The 21,112-nt window shown below is 51.5% G+C and overlaps 1 protein-coding gene across 1 annotated transcript; it reads left to right on the forward strand.

The window, feature by feature from the left end:
- The first annotated feature begins 5,385 nt into the window (after positions 1-5,385).
- Positions 5,386-15,319, forward strand: SERPINA4 (serpin family A member 4). The gene is made up of 5 exons (XM_043556942.1): positions 5,386-5,510; positions 7,538-8,203; positions 12,743-13,016; positions 13,860-14,019; positions 14,787-15,319. Exons 1-5 carry the CDS (start codon positions 5,450-5,452, stop codon positions 14,985-14,987), a joined length of 1,362 nt encoding a protein of 453 aa, XP_043412877.1. The 5' UTR covers positions 5,386-5,449; the 3' UTR covers positions 14,988-15,319.
- Positions 15,320-21,112: the final 5,793 nt, after the last annotated feature.

Raw genomic sequence — 21,112 nt, forward strand, 5'->3', positions numbered from 1 at the left:
GACTGAGCAAGTGAATGGATGGATGAATGCAAGGACCCGTGGGTGTTTCTGTTTCTCTTCCAGCCCCGAGCAAGCCTGAGCTCGGAGGGGAAGGGAGCCTGGGGTGGTGGGAGCAGAGGTGTGCCTTGTTTTCTGAGCCCAGTCCTGTCATTTACTTGCTTTGGGCAAGTTGCATCCCTTTCTGCAAGAGGAGGTGTTTGGCTGGATGAGCTAGCTTTAAAGCTCTTTCGTGACAGCGGAGGGTCCGCTGTACTGTCTTAAACACAAACCTCCCCTTTGTCACCCAAAGCCCCGGAGTAGAGGGTTACAGGAATGCCTGACCCTGGAGACGCCACTGCGATTAAGAAGTGGTGGCGCGCCCTCTGGTGGTCGAACGGCAAACTGCGGGAACCGGGCCCCACAAAGCCCTTGCTTCCGGGCAGAGGGTGATTTTTTGCAAGACTTCCTGGGGGAGCTCCTTAAAACGCAATTCCTCCACCCACCCTATGCCAGCCCCATGACTCTGATTCAGGAAACTTGAGGGAAAGCCTGTGGTTCTTCGCTTTTAACAAGCACCCGCTCATGGAGGACCCGAACCCATATTTTGAGGAATGTTGGTCTTGGGCAAAAAGCAGCGAATCGGTCAGTGTCCCAGCGGCCTATGTGGGCAGCTGTCTCCATCCCGCCTGTGACCTTGAGTGTAGCTTCAGGAAGTAGCAGGGCCAGGTTCGCACACAATCTCACCCTCAGAGGCTCTCAGTCCCAGCATCCCCTGGTTAAAGAAAGCCCTGTTCCTTTGGAGGGGAAAGTGGGGGGTGTTGTGGGCTGAAATGAAACCATCCCGTTTCTAATAGAGGCCAGAGTGGAAGGTGTGGGGGCTCCTGGGTGGCTCAGTCGGTTAAGCATCCGACTTTGATATCAGTTCGGGTCATGATCTCAGGGTCATGAGATGGAGCCCCGCGTTGGGCTCTGCATTGAACACGGAACCTGCTTGTGATTCTCTCTCTTCCAATCTCTCTGCCCCTCCCCTGTTCACACACACACACTCTCTCTCTAAAATAAATAAATAAATATTAATTTACATTAAAAAAGAAATAAAGAAAGCGGCGGCTACGGTCTTGGGCTTTGGAACGAGATACCCCCGGGTTCAAACCCCAGCTCTCCCATGTACTAGCTGCGTGACCCTAAGCGAGATACTTAATCTCTCCTGGCCTCCACTCGATCTCCCAGTTGATGGGAGAAAGCGCACTTCGTGGGATCCCTAGGAAGAGGGATGCTCTTCCCAGGGATGCTCCCTGGGCTGAGCATTGAACGTTAGAGGGAAGGCGACAGACGCAGAGGGAAAAATCAATAAAATCCTGTCCCGGTTTCCAAAGAGCCCGGAGTCTCTTTGGGGGACATGAGATGCTGTGGTTTCAACGGCTGCTGCTTACATCTGAGGTGGTTTGTTACCCTACAATACGTGACCCCCATGCATGTGTACCCACATATCTCAAAGCCAGGCACAAGGTGGTGGGTCAGAGGGGGACAGGGAAATAGATGCGGTGAGTCCGCAGGAAGTCTGAGCAGCCCGCCTGCACCTTCCACATTTTCCAGACAGTCAGCAGGTGTCTGCCCTCCCCCGCTCACGCTTTGTCTCACTTTCTCTCTCAGAAATAAATAAACATTTAAAATTTTTTTTAACGTTTATTTATTTTTGAGACAGAGAGAGACAGAGCATGAACGGGGGAGGGGCAGAGAGAGAGGGAGACACAGAATCGGAAACAGGCTCCAGGCTCCGAGCCATCAGCCCAGAGCCCGACGCGGGGCTCGAACTCACGGACCGCGAGATCCTGACCTGAGCCAAAGTCGGACGCTTAACCGACCGAGCCACCCAGGCGCCCCATAAATAAACATTTAAAAAAAAATGAGGCTTCAGAGAAATCTGTTGCCCTTCATCATGCGAGGGCAGGGCCAAGAGGCACCAGCTGTGAATCAGGAGGGGGGCCCTCACCAGAATGTAACCATGCTGGCCCTGGGACCATGAGCCCGTCATTCTCGACAGGGTCCCAGGGGAGGCCGTCCCCCCGCGCCCCCGTTCCCAGATTTTTCATAGCCTCCATATTACATTGACAATCACCTTAAAAACGATGACAGCCTTTTGAAGGACAATATCCTGGCTTCCCTTGGAGTCCAGAGAATGCGGAAGGGGTTGGGGGTGGTTAGGAGGCAAGGACAGCTTAAGCTGTCCACACCCGTGCTGGATTGGGAAACCAGGCCATGCACAGAGGACTGGGTCTCAAGCTGCAAAGTGACAGCGGGAGGGTCCCCAGGGAGTGAGCCTTATGATCATGTACAGCTCAGGCTGCTGCTCAAGATGCTGGGAAAGTAGCCTCCCCTCGACAGCCTCACCCCTGCCCCTATGGCTGTCCATTCATTCATTCGTTTGTTTGTTCACACACTTCCACGAGGCATCTTCTCTAAGCCAGTCTTGTTCTGACGCAGAGATACAAATCTCACTGTGACACGATCTGTTGCTCTTTGGGGCCTCACGGATGGTTAATGTGAAACTCCTGGCATTCCAGGGTACGACGTGCAAGGTTTTCACACTCCGTAAGCCCACCCAGAGGCCTAAGGACAGCAAGCAGCCAGATACTGGGCGGGAGTGAGCTCTGAGCTTGTGGCCGAGCCCAGTCTGCCGCCAGGGTTGCCGGCCTCCGTCCCCATCCCCCGTGCCCTCGGGGGTGACTCCTTTAAGGATCTGAAGGTCCTTTCCATCTTTCCCTGATGCAGGATGTTTTCTGTGGGAGAAAACAGCAACCCTGGCACACAGGGACCACAAGGAGGAGCGATTCAAGAAACTCCCTAAATTGTAAAATTTGCAAGCATGTGCATATTTTAGGGAGAGTCCAAGGCTTTCTCGAGATACTCTGTCAGGACCACAATGCAAAAAATGTTTAAAAAGACTGATGTAGCCCGGGTGCCTGGGTGGCCCAGTGGGTTAAGCTTCCGACCTCGGCTCAGGTCATGATCGCGCGGTCCGTGAGTTCGAGCCCCGCGTCGGGCTCTGTGCTGACAGCTCGGAGCCTGGAGTCTGCTTCGGATTCTGTGTCTCCCTCTTTCTCTGCCCCTCCCCTGTTCATGCTCTGTCTCTCTCTGTCTCAAAAATACATAAACATTAAAAAAAAAAAAAAAGAAATAAACATTGGGGCACCTGGGTGGCTCGGTCAGTTAAGCATTCGACTTTGGCTCAGGTCATGATTTCACAGTTCATGAGTTCGAGCCCTGCGTCGGGCTCTGTGCTGACAGCTCAGAGCCTGGAGCCTGCTTCGGATTCTGTGTCTCCCTCTCTCTCTGCCCCTCCCCCCTCACACTCTGTCTGTCTCTGTCTCAAAAATAAACATTAAAATTTTTTAATTTATATAAAAAAAGACTGATTTAGCCATATTTGCACATTTAGGGATAAATGAATCACTCACACTTACGTTGCCCTTACTATTGCCAAAACTTACTCTAAACACTTTGCAGACACGAATTTACCGACCTCTCATGACAACCGCGAGATCTGGAACGATTATTGCCCTCAGCTTACAGATGAGAAGCAAAGGAAGTAACTTAGCGGGCGGTGGGGCCGGGATTGAGCCCCCCACAGTCCCCGCTTTTGTCATCACTGCAAGAAGCGGGCAGGGAAGAAGGGAGCTCCGCTGAGCCCGACCGGTGTGCAGCACATTGATGATGTGGGTCCCCTCACGTCTGCCTTTCCACTCAGCGATGGCTCCTCCTTTGACAGGCGAGGAAAGCGAGCTCCAGAGAGGTGGAGCGACTTATCCAGGGTTAACCAGCTCAGCGGCAACAGCCGCCTGTCTGACTTCAGAGCCGGGGGCAGGGGCAGGTCCAGGAACCAAAGGGCAGTCTCCACGCGCTCCCAGCGGGGTCAGGCCACCTGTCCCTCCAGCTGTAATCCACCGCTTGGGGCTCTAACTCAGTGCAGAAACCAGGCTAAGGAAGCAAGACCCAAATGGTTGACTCTGGAAAGGGAATAATTTATTTTCACCCTCATGAACCGACAACCATCTTTCCTTCCTTCATTTGACTCAGCGAGCCTCGATGGAGCACCTACTGCGCGCACGTGTTCTAGCCCGTGCGTCTCAGTGGAGAGCAAAACTGGACTGGCTATTCTAGAAGCAAGGCAGGTTTGTCCAGAGGAAGAACGCGGGCTTCAGTCTAACTCTGGAATCTGAGCTAGCAACTTCTCTGGGCTTTCATTTCCTTATCTGCAAAATGGGATAAGGATAGTCCCTCAGGGGAGTGCGTGCACGTGTGTGGTGAGAGGAGGAAGCAAGTGAACTTTATCGGCACGGCAAGTTCCTCTGTTGCCCTGGTGTTGACGCACTTCTGTCGTGTGAACTTGGACATGCCCCTGAACCTCAGGGCAGCTGGGTCCAAGCCTGTGCGTGAACCCACTCTACCCCTCTGTGGTCTGCCCAGATCAGGACTCCCAGCCCCATCTTGTTACTCAATGGCATATATTCCACTCAAGTTAAAGCCCCTGAGGACCTGGACACATTCAGAAAAGCTTCCTGGAGGAAGCCTGAATGTCAAGGGCACCCCATTCAGAATATCAGTGGCCATATTGCTTCCTTCCCCAGTGGGCTTAAGAAACAGCCACATGTCCTTTACACATTCTATTGCCCCCAAATGGTCCAAGGGTGTTGAGGCTCACTGCTTGCTGGAAATAAAGCAGCTTCGAGATCCATAATGAAAAAGAAAAATGTGCAATTGGAGTCCTGGCCCAAGGAGGGGTTTGCTCCCACCCCATGCCACCCTTGCCCCTGGGCCGCACTCTCCTTAAAGGCATCTCGGAGGGTTCCATCACAGAACCCTGTAGCTTTAAAGCTGGGAGGTTCCTCAGCAATCACATAGTCCAGGATTGTATACTGGGGGGCCGGGGCAGGACCCAGGTCCCCGGATTGATTTTCATGGCTGCAGAGATCTAACTCTCTCCAGTCTCACATCACATCACCCTGAAAGCGGCCTTATCAAGTTCGTGAAGGCACTGTGGTCTGCTGCCCCTGGTCTGGCTGACTTCTTCATTTTGCAGGAGGTGGGGGGGGGGGGCGGATGGGGGAGCATGACAAACCCAGAGAAGGGAATAGATGTGCTTAAGTTCACATGGCCAGTAAGGGGCCCTGTGAAGACCACATCCACTAAGGGGACCCCGGGGCCTTAGCATGTGCCAAGCAAACCTTGGTGCATGATGCAAACAGCAAGGGCTAAATTCTGTTGGAGCTACCCCCGCCCCCCCGCCCAGAGGGAAGGGGCTTCTCTTGGGAGGGGATGGGCCAACTTTCAGTGAAGATTCCCTGTGTTGAGACTCCACACTGCACCCACGGACCTGTTCATTAATAATTACCTAATCGGGAAGGTGGTAGGTGGTGCCGGGGGTGCCGAGGGATTTTGCCAATGCTCCTGGGCTTGATAGACCCAGGCTATGTTCCTGGGCTTCCTCTGGCTCTCAGACAGCCGCCCGGGGGGCCTCACCAGGACCGACCGTGAGTAACTCGCTGAGGGCTGCATCTGAGACTCAGAAGGGAGGGTGACCAACCATCCTAGTCTGCCCAGGACTGGGGGCTCTGGGACATAAGGCTTCCGGTGCTGAGACACGGAGAGACCTAGAAGTGACACACCCTAGGGCTGGAACGCCCCCCACACCTCACTACACTACCCTCCTCATTATACCGGTGGGGAAACTGGGGCTGAGGGCCAGAAACCGCCTCCCGCGAGGCCGCACGGGTCTCCTGGCTCCCGACGCAGGTGCTTTTGGAGCGTTCCTGCCAGAGGGAAATTCTGGGTAACTCACTGCAAAGCCAGAGAAGTGTCTGAAGGTTAGGATAGGAGAAGGTGTTAGAGCTTGGTAGGAGGCCATGCTATGGGGACAGGTGTTAGGTAGATGAGTGAAGCGACCCACTGTATGTTTTAAGTGACCACCGCAACTCCTGGGTGGAAATCAGGGTAGAAAGACCAGTTGGAAAGCCACAACGGTCTAGGTCAGGGCTCCACGAATGAGGCCCTGTGGGTCAAGTCTGGCCCCCTGCCTGTTTTTGCATTGCCCCTGAGCTAGGAATGCAAGGTATAATACCAAAATACAATATAAATATAAATATAAAATCTGTCGATGGTTGAAAAAAAATCAAAAGGAGGACGATATTTTGTGACACATGTAAAATATATGAAATTCACATTTCACCGTCCATGACTAAAGCTCCACCGGAACCCAGCCCCACACTAGGCTGCCTTGTGGGTGTGCGGGTGGCTGCTTTCCAGCCGGCACAGCCAAGTTGGGGAGCTGCAACACGGCCCGCAGTCTGGCCCCTGGTCTGAGTGAGCGATGCTGGAGGTCTGAGTGAGGATCGTAGCAGTGGGGACACTAGGAGGTGGAGGGAAGAGGCTGCCGGGTATGCGGAAAGATTGAATGGTTGGGGGTGCGGTCTTGGAAGGCCAGACCCAGGTTAGGGCTGACAACTGGATTTGAGGCTGAGAACCAGGTAATAACGGTGAGGCTACCCGACGCGGCCGAGCAGATTTAGTGGAGAAAATCGAGCACCCTTGTTTGGGTAGGTTAAGTTGATTAGGAGAAGAGACCAATCCTTTTCCCAGAACTTCGGGCAATTCAGGTTTTTTTGTTTTGTTTTGCTTTGGTTTTTGGGTTTTGTTTGTTTATTTTTGTTTGTTTTTTTTGCATTTTTTTTGTTTGTTTTGTTTTGTTTTTGTGTGTTTTTTGTTTGTTTTTGTTTTGTGGTTTTTTTTGTTTTGTTTTTTGAGGGACAGAGAGAGAGAGAGAGCTGGGGAGGGAGATATGATTTTAAACAGGCTCCACGCTCAGTGCAGAGCCCGACTCGAGACTCGATCTCACACCCATGAGATCATGACCTGAGCCCATATCAACAGTCGGACGCATAACTGACTGAGCCATCCAGGCACCCCAGGAGAATCAGTTTTTTGAACATCAGTGATCTTATCTGTCTGGAGTGAAGATAAGAATGCCAGTTCTACTGACCTCTACTTGGGTACGAGGGTCAGACAAAATGGCATTAAAGTGATTTTGCAAACCGTAAAGCACACCATGGATGTTTGTGGAGTTGAGGCTAACGCTTTGGCAATTCGTATCCTCGGTGCAGTGGGTCACTGGGCTGAGGAAATTAGCTCAAATGGCAAAAGGAGCCCCAGGCTGAGTCTGGAGCCTCATGCTCTAGCTCAGATATTTACCAGTTAGGTAAATGACCTCATTCAGTCATTTGGCGAGTCTTGGCGATAAGAATGGAGGCCAGTGCTTTGCAAAGCTCACCGGGACAGGAAGTGCCAGGAGGCGGTGGGCACAAGGAACGTGCTTGGTTAACCCACAGAATATCATCTTCACCACATACTGGGAAGGGGCTGGGTGTTTGGTAGGCTGCCATAGGCCCATCTGCTGGACTTGACCCTGTCACTTGTCACCCGGGGGCCCTGCCCTTCCCCGACTTCTCAGTAGGGCTGGGGTTTCTGCTGGGGCATTGCCTGGGCACTCTCTTTCCTCCTATAGCCCTGACAGCGCAGAAGATGCATCTTGCCAGCCACCTGCTCCTCCTTCTGGCTGGACTGCTGGTCGCATCTCACGGCCAGCTCCTCCCTGAACACAACAGCCAGGGTCACATGGGCAGCCCCCATCCGGAAGCTCCAAGCACAGGTGAGGGCTCCCCCAGCCTCAAGATTGCCCCGGGAAATACAGTCTTTGCTCTCCGCTTTTACCACCTGATGGCTTCCCAGAGCCCTGGGAGCAACATCTTCTTTTCCCCGCTGAGCATCTCTGCCTCCTACGCCATGCTGTCCCTGGGCGCCCGCTCACACAGCCAGACCCAGATCCTTGAGGGTCTGGGCTTCAACCTCACGGAGGTGTCTGAGTCGGACATCCACCAGGGCTTCCGACACCTCCTGCACACCCTCCACCTCCCGGGAGACAGGCTGGAGATGCACACGGGCAGTGCCCTGTTCCTGAGCCAGGAGCTGCCCATCCTTCCGGGATTTCTAAATGACAGTGTGGCCTTCTATGACTCCAAATTATTCCTCACCAACTTCCACGACTCTGTGGGTACCGCCCAGCTGATCAATGACCATGTCAAGGAGGAAACTCAAGGGAAGATTGTGGATTTGGTCAGCGACCTGAGCACAGACATCGCGATGGTGCTGGTGAATTACATTTACTTCAAAGGTAAGAGTCAGTTCATCAGTGGGTCCTGTATCTCCCCTCTCCCCCTGATTTACGGATGGATTAAATGTTCAAAAAAAAAAAAGAGAAAGTGGATGGATGGGGCCAGATAGGGCCAAGCAACCCTTAGAAGATTCATGTGAGAGCATCAGATATTTAAGATCGTGTAGTTTAGAGGTTTCCGTACCCTCCTATCTTTAAATTTTTTTTTTCAACGTTTATTTATTTTTGGGACAGAGAGAGACAGAGCATGAACGGGGGAGGGGCAGAGAGAGAGGGAGACACAGAATCGGAAACAGGCTCCAGGCTCTGAGCCATCAGCCCAGAGCCTGACGTGGGGCTCGAACTCACGGACCGCGAGATCGTGACCTGGCTGAAGTCGGACGCTTAACCGACTGCGCCACCCAGGCGCCCCCCCCCTCCTATCTTTAGATATGTTTTCTTATTTATTTTTTTTTTAGTAATGGTAATGTATGAAATGTACAAGTTGAACTTCTGGATTCACGACGAAGGACTGCCACTTGTCAACAGTGTAAACAGGGAGGTGGTTGCTGAAGAATACCTCCTTCAAAGTTCTGGTTTTATTTTTTAATGTTTATTTAATTTTGAGAGACAGAGACAGAGAAAGAGTGGGGCAGAGGCAGAGAGAGAGGGAGACACAGAATCCGAAGCAGGCTCCAGGCTCCGAGATGTCAGCACAGAGCCCGTTGGCAGGGCTCAAACTCATGAAACCATGAGATCGTGACCTGAGCCGAAGTCAGTTAACCGACTGAGCCATCCAGGCACCCCCAAAGTTCTGTTTTGAGGATCAAATCATGGCACATATTTGTGTCCTCCTTAGAAGATGGCCTAAAGAGATAGGCAAATTACAGTCCCCAGCCACATCTGATGGGCTTCCTGTGTTTGTTAATAAAGTTTTATTGGGACACAGCCACGCCCACTCATTTGTGCATTGTCCCTGGGCTGTTTTCACACAGCCACAGAGATAAGCAGTTGCTACAGAGCCTAAAATATTTGCTTTCTTTCTGGCCCTTTGCAAAAAAAAGTTTGGCGACCCCTGACCATTATATATAGTCAATAAATAATTAGAGTAATTGTAATTAATCTAATGATTATACTCATTTTGAAGATCCTTAAAAACATATGAGGGTATAAAAGGAAATAGAAATTGCCCAGGGGCACCTGGGTGGCTCAGTCGTTTAAGCATCTGACTCTTGGTTTCCACTCAGGTCATGATCTCAGGGTTCGTGAGCTCGAGCCCCGTGTGGGGCTCTGCGCTGACAGTGTGGAGCCTGCTTGGGATCCTCTCTCTCCCCTTCTGTCTCTGCCCTTTCCCTGCTCATTCCCCCCTGTCCTCTCTCTCAAAATAAATAAACTTAAAAAGAAAAAAGAAATTTCCCCTAATCCTACCACACTGAGACAACCTAAAATGTTAACGTTTTCACTGAATTCATTCCAGTCGTCCACTCACACACATATGTTAACCGTTGAAATCACAGCGTGAGGACAGCTTCACGCTGTGTGTACCATCAGTGTTCCATCAGAGAAGCAAAGCCATCATAAGTGGTAAGGGAAAGGAGGTTGCTATAGGAGTTGGACCTTGCATAACTGTGGGGACATGAAGGTTTGGAGGAAACAAGGGTGGGAGGGGCAGAGTGAAGTCCTGGGGGCAGGTGCAATTTTGGAGCTTATCGGGAATCTATACTATACTCCAGGTGCTTTCGGCCACCCCAGTGGGTCTGTGTAAGGGGAACTTGCGGAGAGGCCCACGCTGGGCACCTGGTGGTGGCTTGGGGACACCGTTGGTCAGGAGGGCTACTGTTGGACGATGAACCTGGAGGACGGCACGGACGAGCCGGGGCACACAAGCTCCGCTAGGTCTGCCCATCATTCCATCTTCCTGCGAAGATCTTCAGCGTGTGGTGCCTGCCTCACGTCTACCTCCCCATCTCACGCTTGTGACCACCTTGAACCCAGACTCTACAGAGAGCAAATTCTGGGAAACAGCCCCAGCCAGACTAACGATCCAGCCAGATTTGTTATCACTTGCATTTTACACAGGGAATGTGTCACCTACCATCGAAAACGTTTTTAAAAACCTTTCTAATTCTGCAATAACCACAAACTTACAGGACGGTGCAAAAGTAGTACAGAGAGATCTCATACACCCTCCATGCAGGTTACCCTACATCACATGTCATATAACTTGTAGTACGGTAACAAAACCAAGAAATTGACATCGGTGCAATCTATAGAACTAACTCAGATTTCACCAGGTTTTGCATGCATTCGTGTGTGTGTGTGTGTGTGTAGTTTTATGCTATTGAAGACTTTATTTAGATCTAACCTAATGCCTGCACAATAGTCTACTGATGCCATTCGCTTTGAAATATAATTTAAATGTATAATACACACCATCGACCCACCCAAAGCTCTGATCACAGATAATGAAGGGTTTGGGTGCTCTCATCTGAAAGAAACCTAGCTCAGGCTGGTTGGCATGAGAAAGAGAGGTTCTCCAGAAACAGAAGGGAGATAGAGACATCCTGCCCACGGACACATCTGCCCTACACTTTGGGGACGCGAATGTAGCCCGGGCCTCGCTGTGGGTCACATGGTAAGAGAATGGAAAAATGGTGGCTTATCTTCAAAAGCGAAAAGCACCTAGAAGAAAACAAAAGATGCACAAGTACTCTGTGGCTAGGATTCTCTTAAGAGATGTTAAGGCAGACTTCAACTTTAAAAAACACTGATACATTGGGCTGCCTGGGTGGTTCAGTCCGTTAAACGTCCAACTTCGGCTCAGGTCATGATCTCGCAGTCTGTGAATTCAAGCCCCACGTCAGGCTCTGGGCTGACAGCTCAGAGCCTGGAACTTGCTTTGGATTCTGTGTCTCTCTCTCTCTCTCTCTCTCTCTGCCCCTCCCCTACTTGCTCTCTGTCTCTCAAAAATAAGTAAACATTAAAAAAATAAAATAAATAAAAAAAACACCGATATATCATAGTCATGGAAAGGAAGACAATATGGTAAAGATGTGGATTCTCCCGTGAATAAATCTAAATATTTAATGTAATCCCAATCAAAATCCTAACAGGTTTTCTTGGGTTTTTTTTTTTTTTTTTTTTCTTTTTTGTGTTTTTTTTGGTGGCAGTTAACAAGCCGAGTCTAAAATGTGTATGAGAAAAGCAAAAGGCCATGAATAGCTACGATGGGAAAACTTGGCTGCCAGAGAGCCCAACTCATCATAAATCTGTATTAATTTAGACTTGGTGGTACAAATAGACCAATTCCACAGAAGGGTGAGGCCAGAATAGAGCCCAGAAATGGCCCCGTGGATAGATACCTGGGCATTTGATATTTGTCAATGTTGGCATCCCCCCCTTACCACTGTGATAGAGCACTGGGGAAAGTGGGTTTAAAAAATGGCACTGTGACAACTAGATCCCCACAGGGGGAAACAGATGGGTTTAGGCCCCTCCCTTCTATCAAGCATAAGTATTCCTTCCAAGTGGAGTAGAGTGCTTTTTGTAAAAGGAAAGACTAAAGCTTCTAGAATATAAGACCTATTCTCTCTATATAATATATATGGAGGTTATACGTATATAATATATATGGAGGGAAAGTTGTCCTAAGCAAGACACAGAAGACCTAATCACAAAGGAAAAGACTCATATGTTCACTTCATTAAAGAATTTCAATACCAAAGTGCCTGGATGGCTCAGTCAAGTATCTGACTTTTGGTTTTGGTTATGGTCATGATCTCACGGTTCTTGAGTTCTATCCCCATGTCAGGCTCTGCACTGACAGCACAGAGCCTGCTTGGGATTCTCTGTTTCCCTCTCTCTCTCTGCCCCAGGCTCTCTCTCTCTCTCTCTCTCTCTCTCTCTCCCTCCCTCTCTGTCTTTCTCTCAAAAACCAATAAATAAACTTAAAAAAAAATTTAATCATCAAAACCCACCATCATGAGAGTGAAAAGACAAGGCAGAGCGGGAGAGAAAGTATTTGCAACTCACACGATTGATACACAACTAATGTTCAGAAAGAACTCCTACAAATCACTAAGAAACAGTCCTCCACAAATACAGGGAAAAAAACATGATCTGGCACTGATGCAAAAAAAAAAAAAAAAGGACTTTTTTTATGTCAACAGGTCAGTAAACATACAAATGGTCAACAGGTCAGTAAACATGCAAAAGTTTGCTCAACTTCATTTTTAACCAAGAAAGTGCACTACAAAGCCATAATGAGCTACCATTACATAAACATCAGGTTGGCAAAAAAATTTAAGCACGGCCATGTAAATTCAATGGCAAAGACAGGAAACAACCTAGCTGATACCCTTTGTATCTCATATTTTAGAGTCTAAATGAGCCCTGAGAGATCCGTGTCTCAGGCAGGTCCGGCTTTGAATGGTCTAAATGATCCACCGTGATGAAACAGTAAGGTGGGGTCTCCGCGACTGTTGGAGAGGCATTTCCTGGCTGGACGGTTGGCTTGTTGGTCCACAGGTGCTTTGTACCTTCTTCCCTTCTTCCCTTCAGCTCTGTGGGAGAAACCATTTGTTCTCTCGTTGACCACTCCCCAAGACTTCTACGTTGATGAGAATACAGTAGTCAAGGTGCCTATGATGCTGCAGGACACAGAGGACCACTGGTATCTTCATGACAAATACTTGCCCTGCTCAGTCCTGCGGATGGATTACAAAGGAAACGCGATGGCCCTTTTCATCCTCCCTAACCGAGGGAAAATGAAGCAGGTGGAGGAAGTCTTGACTCCAGAGATACTAAAAAGGTGGATGAGCTTGCTTCGGAAGAGGTAATCTTCTGCAGCCCTGCCTTTCCAAGGGACCCTTCTGATGGAAGCCAATGCCCAAAAGGGGGGGTGATTGCCAAATTACAAAGGAATTCTTATTTGCTTTAAGACTTTCCATGGGTTTCCTCAAATAATGAACTCTCCTCTTACATCTGAGATAAGATTTTGCCCCTATCAGTGAAAAGAGAACCAGACGAGGAGTTAAGAGTCCTGGTTCTAGATGCAACCCTCATATAGCACAAGATCTGGGTGATGTGACCTTGGCTCTCTGAGGGTCTGCCCCTGTGCAGTGAATGCGTAGACCTCTGGTCAAGATGACTCGGACAGAGGCACTTAAGAAAACTCCATCTGCCCATCTAAGGAAGTAGCCAGGAAGCTTTGTATCACTCTGGGGCTACGAGTGGGAAAAGTTTCCATCCACGTATAAGAAAAAGGCCTCAACCCAAGGCCACATGTGGACGGAAAATTCGCACAGCTCATGGGATAGAGGAATTCTAGCCAAAGAAATCATCTGGTCCCAAATAAGTGAAAACCACAGGACCCCAACGCAGGCGAAGGCAAAAATGCCACACAGGGAGACTTGCATCTCCCTGGGCACCTGGCATGCCCATGGGAAACAATCTCCGCTGAAGACGAGCTCCCAAGGGAGGAGGTCCTGCAGACAGCAGGCCCTGGAAGCAAAGGAGCCTGGCTGTAAGTCCCTGGGAGCACTGAGCAAATGGTGTTTGTGGCAGCAGAAGTCAGATGACGTGGGGCCAGCTAGAGGGTGCAGGCAAGGCGAGTACAGTGCACTGGGGTCCCTCGCTTGTTTCTGAGTCCAGAGTTTTAACCCCGTATCTCCTCCAGGTACTATTACAGGAGGCTCGAGTTGCATTTCCCCAAGTTCTCCATTTCTGGCTCCTATAATCTAGATCAGATTTTGCCCATGTTGGGCTTTGTGGACGTGTTCTCACAGCAGGCTGACTTGTCCGGCATCACTGAAGAGCGAAAGCTGCAGGTGTCCAAGGTAAGTAAGTCATCGGTGGTCACTGATGCCTGGAGACGCAGTGGGGAACGTCTGCCCCTTGGAAGCTTCTAGGTGATGGGTGTTCCCTCTGCCACCAGAGGCTGAGAGTCATTCAACCATCCACAGGCACGGGTTTCCAGGAACCAACCCACCACGTGCTGGCATGGTGCTTGGCTCTGGGGATACGGTGTCCACCCAATCCTTGTCCTCAGGGAGCTCTCGCGGCCAAGTGGGCTCCATAGATCACGACAATGGAGAGTGACAAAGTGAAAGAAACAGAGAAAGGATAACAGACCAGGCTGGGCTGGGTGTGTGTATCAGAGATTCTTTTGACGAGAGAAAGAGACCTAGGACTTCGGTGAGGAAGACAAAAGTGCATTGTAAGGTAGAGCCTTGAGTTGCAGAGTTGAATTCCAGTTCCTTCCCTTACAGCAGTCAAGGGCTATCTAGTGTCTGGATTTATGTTCCTCATCTGTCAACCAGCCATAATGCATCAACCTTTTAGGGTGGTTATGAAGATTTAAAAAGTGCCCCAGGGCACGTAGTAAGTGTTCAGTTGCTGATAGAAATAATTATTTCCATAAATAAGAGGGCGTCCAACTCAACAACCCACCCAGTGTAGACATTCTTGCTGTGATAGCCCCAACAAGCGGCTTGGCTAGCAGTGAACTGCGGTGCTGATCTTCAGCGACCTCTGGTTCTTCCGGGCTTCCCTGAGTCCTGGCTCATGTTCTCTTGGAGGTAAACACTTGTGATTTCCTTCCCAGAGTTTCCACAAAGCCATTCTGGAGGTGGACGAGGCTGGCACCCAGGCTGCAGCGGCCACTGGCAGCTTCGCCACCTTTCTGTCTGCCCGTCGCAGTCTCGGAGTCCTCTGGTTCAACCGGCCCTTCCTTGTGGTGATCTTTTCCACCGATACCCAGAGCATCCTCTTTCTGGGCAAGGTTGTCAACCCCACGAAACCATAGCCTTCCCAGGGCCGGCTCTTCGGTTACAAGCCGGAGGATGTGGCCTGGGGGGCTTGGTGTGAGCAGCTCCGTGTTGGAGCAAGGGATTCGGAAGATCCTTAGAGTCCGGGGCAGAAGCTGTTGGCGAAGGAGAGCGACATGTGACCCGGACACCTAGCTCCTCGGGACGGTATGACCTCAGGCAGGTCGCCTGACTGCTTCAAGCACCACCCGGGAGAGTGGGAGACACCCCGCCAGGTGGTTGAAGGGATTAAACAAAACGATGGCTATGAGGAACCTGGTTTGGTGCCTTGCACGTAGTAGATACTCAATAAATGCATCCTCGTTTTCCATCCCTTCAGGGTTTGCCCTGCATGGCCCTGGCATATCTGGTCCCAGACATGGGAGTGAGATGTTCCAAGTTCCAGTGTACGCAAGGGGGAAGCAATGTGGGCGGGGAAGCACCCGGGCAGGGTGGTTGCCTGGTTTCAGAGCCGGGGCTCGGGAGGGCCTCGGCTGGGAGAGCACCAGTCGAGGCGGCTGCCACAGGGACCTAATGAGGAAAGCCCAGCAAGGCAGGTAGCCACCCGGGAGCAAAAGGCACTGCCCCCTCCTCTGTCTGTGGAGATGTGGCCAGTCCCCCAGGATCAATGGCCATGGTCACGGACACACTGAAGAAGAAGACAGAGTGTGCGATTGGAGCCCGGGCGCCTGTGTTGATATCTCCATCTTCTACTGATGTGCTCCAGGGCTTCCGCCAAATGCTTCCCTTCTTGGGTCTCAGTTTCCCCATCTGGGTAATACGGGCTGACCCAGGTGGTCCAGCTTAGACATCCGTGGTGTGTGGGCTGAATTCTCTGAGCAGGGTCCGTCCAGAGCCTTAGAGAATCAACCTCTCTCCCTCCCCCAGGAGGAGGGGGGCCGACAGAACCTGGCTGTGTTGGTCCCAAACCTCAGTGATTTGGGGCAGATGCACTTCCCTAGGCAGGGCCCTGTGGATATTCTTGTCGGCCAGTGCATCGGAGGCAGGAGGGTGCCACTGGTGACTGAAGAGACAGGCTGAGGGCACCTCCAGCATTGATGATTGATCAAGGGCCGCAGCATTGCAGGGTTTGTATGACATGGTCCCTGGTCCAAATAATGCTACAAGGACAGAATAGGCTCGTTGTGGGAAACCAGGAAACCAATATTCAGAGCAAGAGACAGACCGCTTCTTTATGGTGGAGGAAGCCGTTGCGAAAGGAAGCGAGGGAGGGTGGGAAGGGAAGACTTCGGGGTTCTCTCTCCCTCACCTCTCAAATACAGCCCTGGGCTGGACAGGACAGCTCCAGGACAGCCCTGATAAAAGAAAGATCCCAAATGAGGTGCCTGTCACACCAGCCCCGAGCTACGTGGACAGGGACCCGGAAATGCTGCAGGACCCCGGGGCCCCCCACTGCCGGGAGGAATGTAGACCCTCCCATCCATCCCTTGGGTTGATTGGCTGAAAGACACGCATGTTACTGAAGATATTGGCCCATGTCTTCCTGCACCTGTCGGGAAGTTGAATTCTGTTTTTTTAATAGTCAGGCAAGAAATGAAGCCCGGCCCAGCCCGACACTCCCAACTCTGCCCCTATAGAAGCAGGTGGGTGGACGGATTGAAGCCCCTCAGATGAGGGAAGCCCGAGGCCTGGGGTTACTGTGGCCAGTGCTCCCTGGGTGGTGTGCGAAGGGGGAGGCTCAGTGGGATGAAGGGGAGGGAAGGGGAGCGGTCGCCCTCAGATCAGCCTTGAGAGGGACGCCGCCATATTCTGATGAAGCCCTCCCCTCCCCGACTCAGGAGCACTCAGTGGCTCCCTATTGCCTGCAAACTAAGGCTCAAAGTCCCCTACCCGCTCTTCGTTCCCCCTCTGCCTTTCCTGCCTCGGTCCCTCCTCCTGCACTCATGTGCCTAGTGACTTGAGCCAAGGAAACTTGCTGTTTCCCCAGGTTGTCCATAGCTTGCACCTGGGCCTTTGCTCCTGCAGGCCCCCATGGCCCAGAGCTCCCCCTCCCTCATCCCTGAGAATCTTCTGGAACCTCCTACAAACGCCTCACGCCCTCCGCAAGGCAGATGGCCATTCTCCCATCAAACGTGGTTGGCTGACTCATCTCTGCTCCCCTGGCCCCGATTAGACAGAACATCTTGGAGGCAGGGCCCTGTTCATCCTGAATTTCCTGTACTTGCCCCAGAGCCTGGCCCCAGCGCCGATCGTATGGTCTGGCATGTGGCTGAGGCTCAAATGATATTTGGGGAATGAATGAATGAATGAATGAAAGAAAAAGGCTGTGCCCTGAGCAAGGTCCCTGAGCTGTTTGCTCTGCATCACCACCCCCTGACACATCCCTGGAATTGATTGGGTAAATATTTATTATTCCAACTCCTCAGATTTCGAAATGCCCTTTTGGAACCTTAAACCGATACATAAAAAGACTCCATGCAGGACACCTAATCCCCCCTCCGCCCCCAGAGCGGTGCCTGGGCCTCCTCATCTCCTTTGCTGCTCTCCTATGGGTCCCTGATTTGTGTGGCCCTCGTGACACCCCTTGGGAGATGCAACATGGGTTCTTTTGGTTATTCGCTCTGTCATTCAACAAATAGTCATGAAGCGGGGATTGGCCACTGGCCCGGGAACTGGGGCATCTCCCCAGGGGCAGAGGAGGCGTGTGAGATCTGGACTGGAGCTTGGAGGGGTGCGGTCCCAGCTTTCCCACCAGCCCTGTGCTGTGGGGCGGGCACGTCACCTGTCTGGCTCTCAGATTCCACACCCCACCCGTAAATGGGCACAGACCCCACAGCCGCTGTAGCAGCAGAGAGCGGAGAATGGACACGGGATCCCCTGAAGATGCAGACCTGGGACCCCCGGCTCTGACCCGCTGTGGCAGGAAGGCCCCAGCCCCATCCCTGGCTGCCTGGGAAGGCAGAAGAGTCCTTTCCTGAGAAGTGGTCATTTAAGGCCAATAGCTCCCATGCTCTGAGCACCTGCAGTGAGCAGGGCACGGGGACACGTGTTTCCAGGACTTATCAAGAGGCCACAGAACACGCACGTACAAAACCTAGACTTTGGAGCCGAAATGCCTGGGTTCGAACCTGACCACCACCCGTGACTGAAGGTGTTAGTTTGTTGGGGCCGGAATAACAAAGCACTGCCCACTGAGCGGTTTAACCAACAGAAATGTATCATCCCACAGTCCGGAGGTTGAAAGTCTGAGATGAAGGTGTTGGGAGGGTTGTCTTTTCTGAGGGCCGTGCGGGAGAATGTTCCCGGCCTCCCTCCTAGCTTCTGGTGGTTTGCTGGCAAACTGTGGCATTCTCTCTGTGGCCGTGTCTGTGTCCACATTTCCCATTTTTATTTTATTTTATTTTTCAAAAAATGTTTATTTATTTTTGAGAGAGACAGAGAGAGTGGGGGAGGGGCAGAGAGAGAGGGAGACACAGAATCCGAAGCAGGCTCCAGGCTCTGAGCTGTCAGCACAGAGCCCGATGTGGGGCTCGAACCCACAAACCATGAGATCATCACCTGAGCCAAAATCAAGAGTCAGACACTTAACTCACTGAGCCAGCCAGACGTCCCCGACATGGGCTATTCTGAGCCTCAGTTCCCCTACCTGTATAATGGAGACATTACCTAACGCAGAAGCCCATCTTGAGCACTGGATGAGTTACGACACGTAAAGCACACACCTCTGGCACTCCACGACTGTTAACTATTATCGCATTTCATCTTTTGTCACAACCCTGTCCTCCCCTATCCTCTAGAACACAGTCACAGCCAGAGCTGGCGGGTCACCTGAACTGGTAAAGTGGGCTGACAGTGTTGGGGTCCAGGAGGGTAGGTCAGTAAAGACCCCCGTTTATTTATTTTTTCTTATTTTTTTAATGTTTGTTTATTATTTTTTGAGCGACAGAGAGACAGAACATGAGCAAGGGAGGGGAAGAGAGAGAGGGAGTCACAGAATCCGAAGCAGGCTCCAGGCTCTGAGCCATCAGCACAGAGCCCGACGCGGGGCCCGAACCCACGGGCCGTGAGATAGTGACCTGAGCCAAAGTCGGCCGCTTAACTGACTGAGCCACCCAGGCGCCCCAAGGCTCCTGTTTATTGAAAGACATCTCCTCCACATTGTTACTCAGCGGGCTGGGCCGAGCAGAACCCACCTCTGCCCTGCGTGAAACTCACCTGTTGGGGATGGCGTTCTCTGTTGCTTTTGGCGTTAATCAAAAAATAAATGTATCACAAACAACACGGTTCTTTAAATTCCCATATTCTGGCCACTGGCCCCTCCTACCCTCTCACTGTGGCTGTTATGAACTTAAGTGTGCCCCCCCCCAACAAATTCACATGTTGAAGCCCTAACCCCCAATGTGACTATGGGGCCTTTAGGGAAGTTAATTAAAGTTCCATGAGGTCATACAGGTTGGGTCTTAATCTCACAGGAATGATGTCCTTACAAGAAGAGGCAGAGACACCAGAACCGCCTGTCTCCCTCTTATGCACAAAGAGCTCATGTGAGCACAAGGTGAGAAGGTGCCATTTGCAAGCCAGGAAGGGAGATCTCGCCAGCAACCACATGGGATGTCACCTTGATCTTGGACTTTGAGCCTCCAGAAAAGGGAGAAAATAAATGTCTGCCGTTGAAGCTCCCAGTCTATGGTATTTTGTTATGGCAGCCTAATTAGCAGGCTAACGCACGGGGCATCGTGCCCTGAGACCAGCGTCCCCCCCAAACCTTTCTCTTCGGAACTTACCCGGCCTCTGCCCCCTTCCCGAGTGGCAAGGAGAGTCAGGGGCTGCCACAGACTTTCCCCAGATTCTCAAGAGATTCCTTACAATATAGGCTTAGAAAGCGATACATGGGACGTGTCTATGAACAGCTGGAGAAGTCCTTCCTGTCTTGGTTAACCCCATCTTTCCCCAATGCTTCCATCTGGAGCCCATTTGGGGGTATTGGTTGTACCAGGATCCTGTCGCTGCTGTAATCAATTTTTACAAATTTAGTGGCTTAAAATGACAAGCATTTATTCGCTGACAGTTCTGGAGGTCCAAAGTCCAAAATGGGTCTTGCTGGGTCAACATCGAGAAGTCAGCAGGGCTTTCTTCTGAGGGTCCCTGGCCCATGGCCCCACGTCGCAGCCTTCTCTCCTGTTTCCGTGATCACGTCGCCTTCTTCTGATTCTGGTTTCCCACTGCCTTCCCTTGTAAGGACCCCTGTGATTACAGTTAGGGCCCACCTGGGTAATCTGTGACAGTCTCCTCCCCACCCCCCACCCCCCATTTCAAAGTCCCTTTAGGGACACACTCGCAAAGTCCCTTTAGTCACAGGAGGCGACATTCACAGGTCCTGGGTATCAGGACGGGGATGTCTTCGCGGGACGCGGTATCCATCCCGGCACAGGTGTTCACATGATTCCCACCCTGCAGAACATAGTTTAGGAATCTCTAGGTTATGAAAGGAAAGACTTTCGCTAGGTCACATGGCCCGGGGACAGACGACACCAAGCTTCCCCTTTGCTAATGCTTCTCCTTAGCTGTGTGCCTGTGGGCTGATTGCCTAACCTCTCTCTGCTTCTGTCTCCTCAGTGATTTGATGGGGGTGCTGTTACCCACCTTTCTGCACGTGGGGAAGGCGCTGAGCCCAAAGCAAGGGCTTGACGTCTGGTAGTGACTGTGTTTATCTCCAGATTGAGGCCGAGCTCAGTCCCCTCCTGGTCACAGAGGTTGTAGAGGGACCTTTGCTTGCCGAACACCAAGATAGTGTCCCTAGGCGATACCTTCCCCCTCCCACCCCCGCCACCCCGTCTCCTCTGCCAGCTCCATGCCCCAGCTCACCCACAAAACCTCTGGGTCGTGGCCATACCCGGGACTCCTCGGTATTAGGAAGCCGCAGCCATGGGGACCTTGGGAATGAAATAAGGGTTGAGCCAGCACCTGCCCCAGCATCTTGGAAATGCTCTTGAAAGGGTGGGGCTGTGCTTCAGAGCCCCAGTTTCAAGGTCGAAAAGGGCAGTCCAGATGAGCCCACGGAAATCCTAGATACGGCCCTTTTGTAAGAGCCCTGACTTTGAAGTTGGCGACCTGGGCCCTCGGTCCCACTTTGTCCCTAATTTGATGCTTGATTCTGAAAAGT

Source organism: Prionailurus bengalensis, chromosome B3 (assembly GCF_016509475.1).
Source record: "Prionailurus bengalensis isolate Pbe53 chromosome B3, Fcat_Pben_1.1_paternal_pri, whole genome shotgun sequence".
In the NCBI taxonomy this organism is placed as follows: Eukaryota; Metazoa; Chordata; class Mammalia; order Carnivora; family Felidae; genus Prionailurus; species Prionailurus bengalensis.

Bases quoted from the DNA above. Each gene is read 5' to 3' on its own strand.
- SERPINA4 (XM_043556942.1), top strand. From the start codon at position 5,450: ATGTTCCTGGGCTTCCTCTGGCTCTCAGACAGCCGCCCGGGGGGCCTC. The intron at 5,511-7,537 runs GTGAGTAACTCG...TTCCTCCTATAG, and splicing joins GGGCCTCACCAGGACCGACC to CCCTGACAGCGCAGAAGATG. The intron at 8,204-12,742 runs GTAAGAGTCAGT...TCTTCCCTTCAG, and splicing joins GAATTACATTTACTTCAAAG to CTCTGTGGGAGAAACCATTT.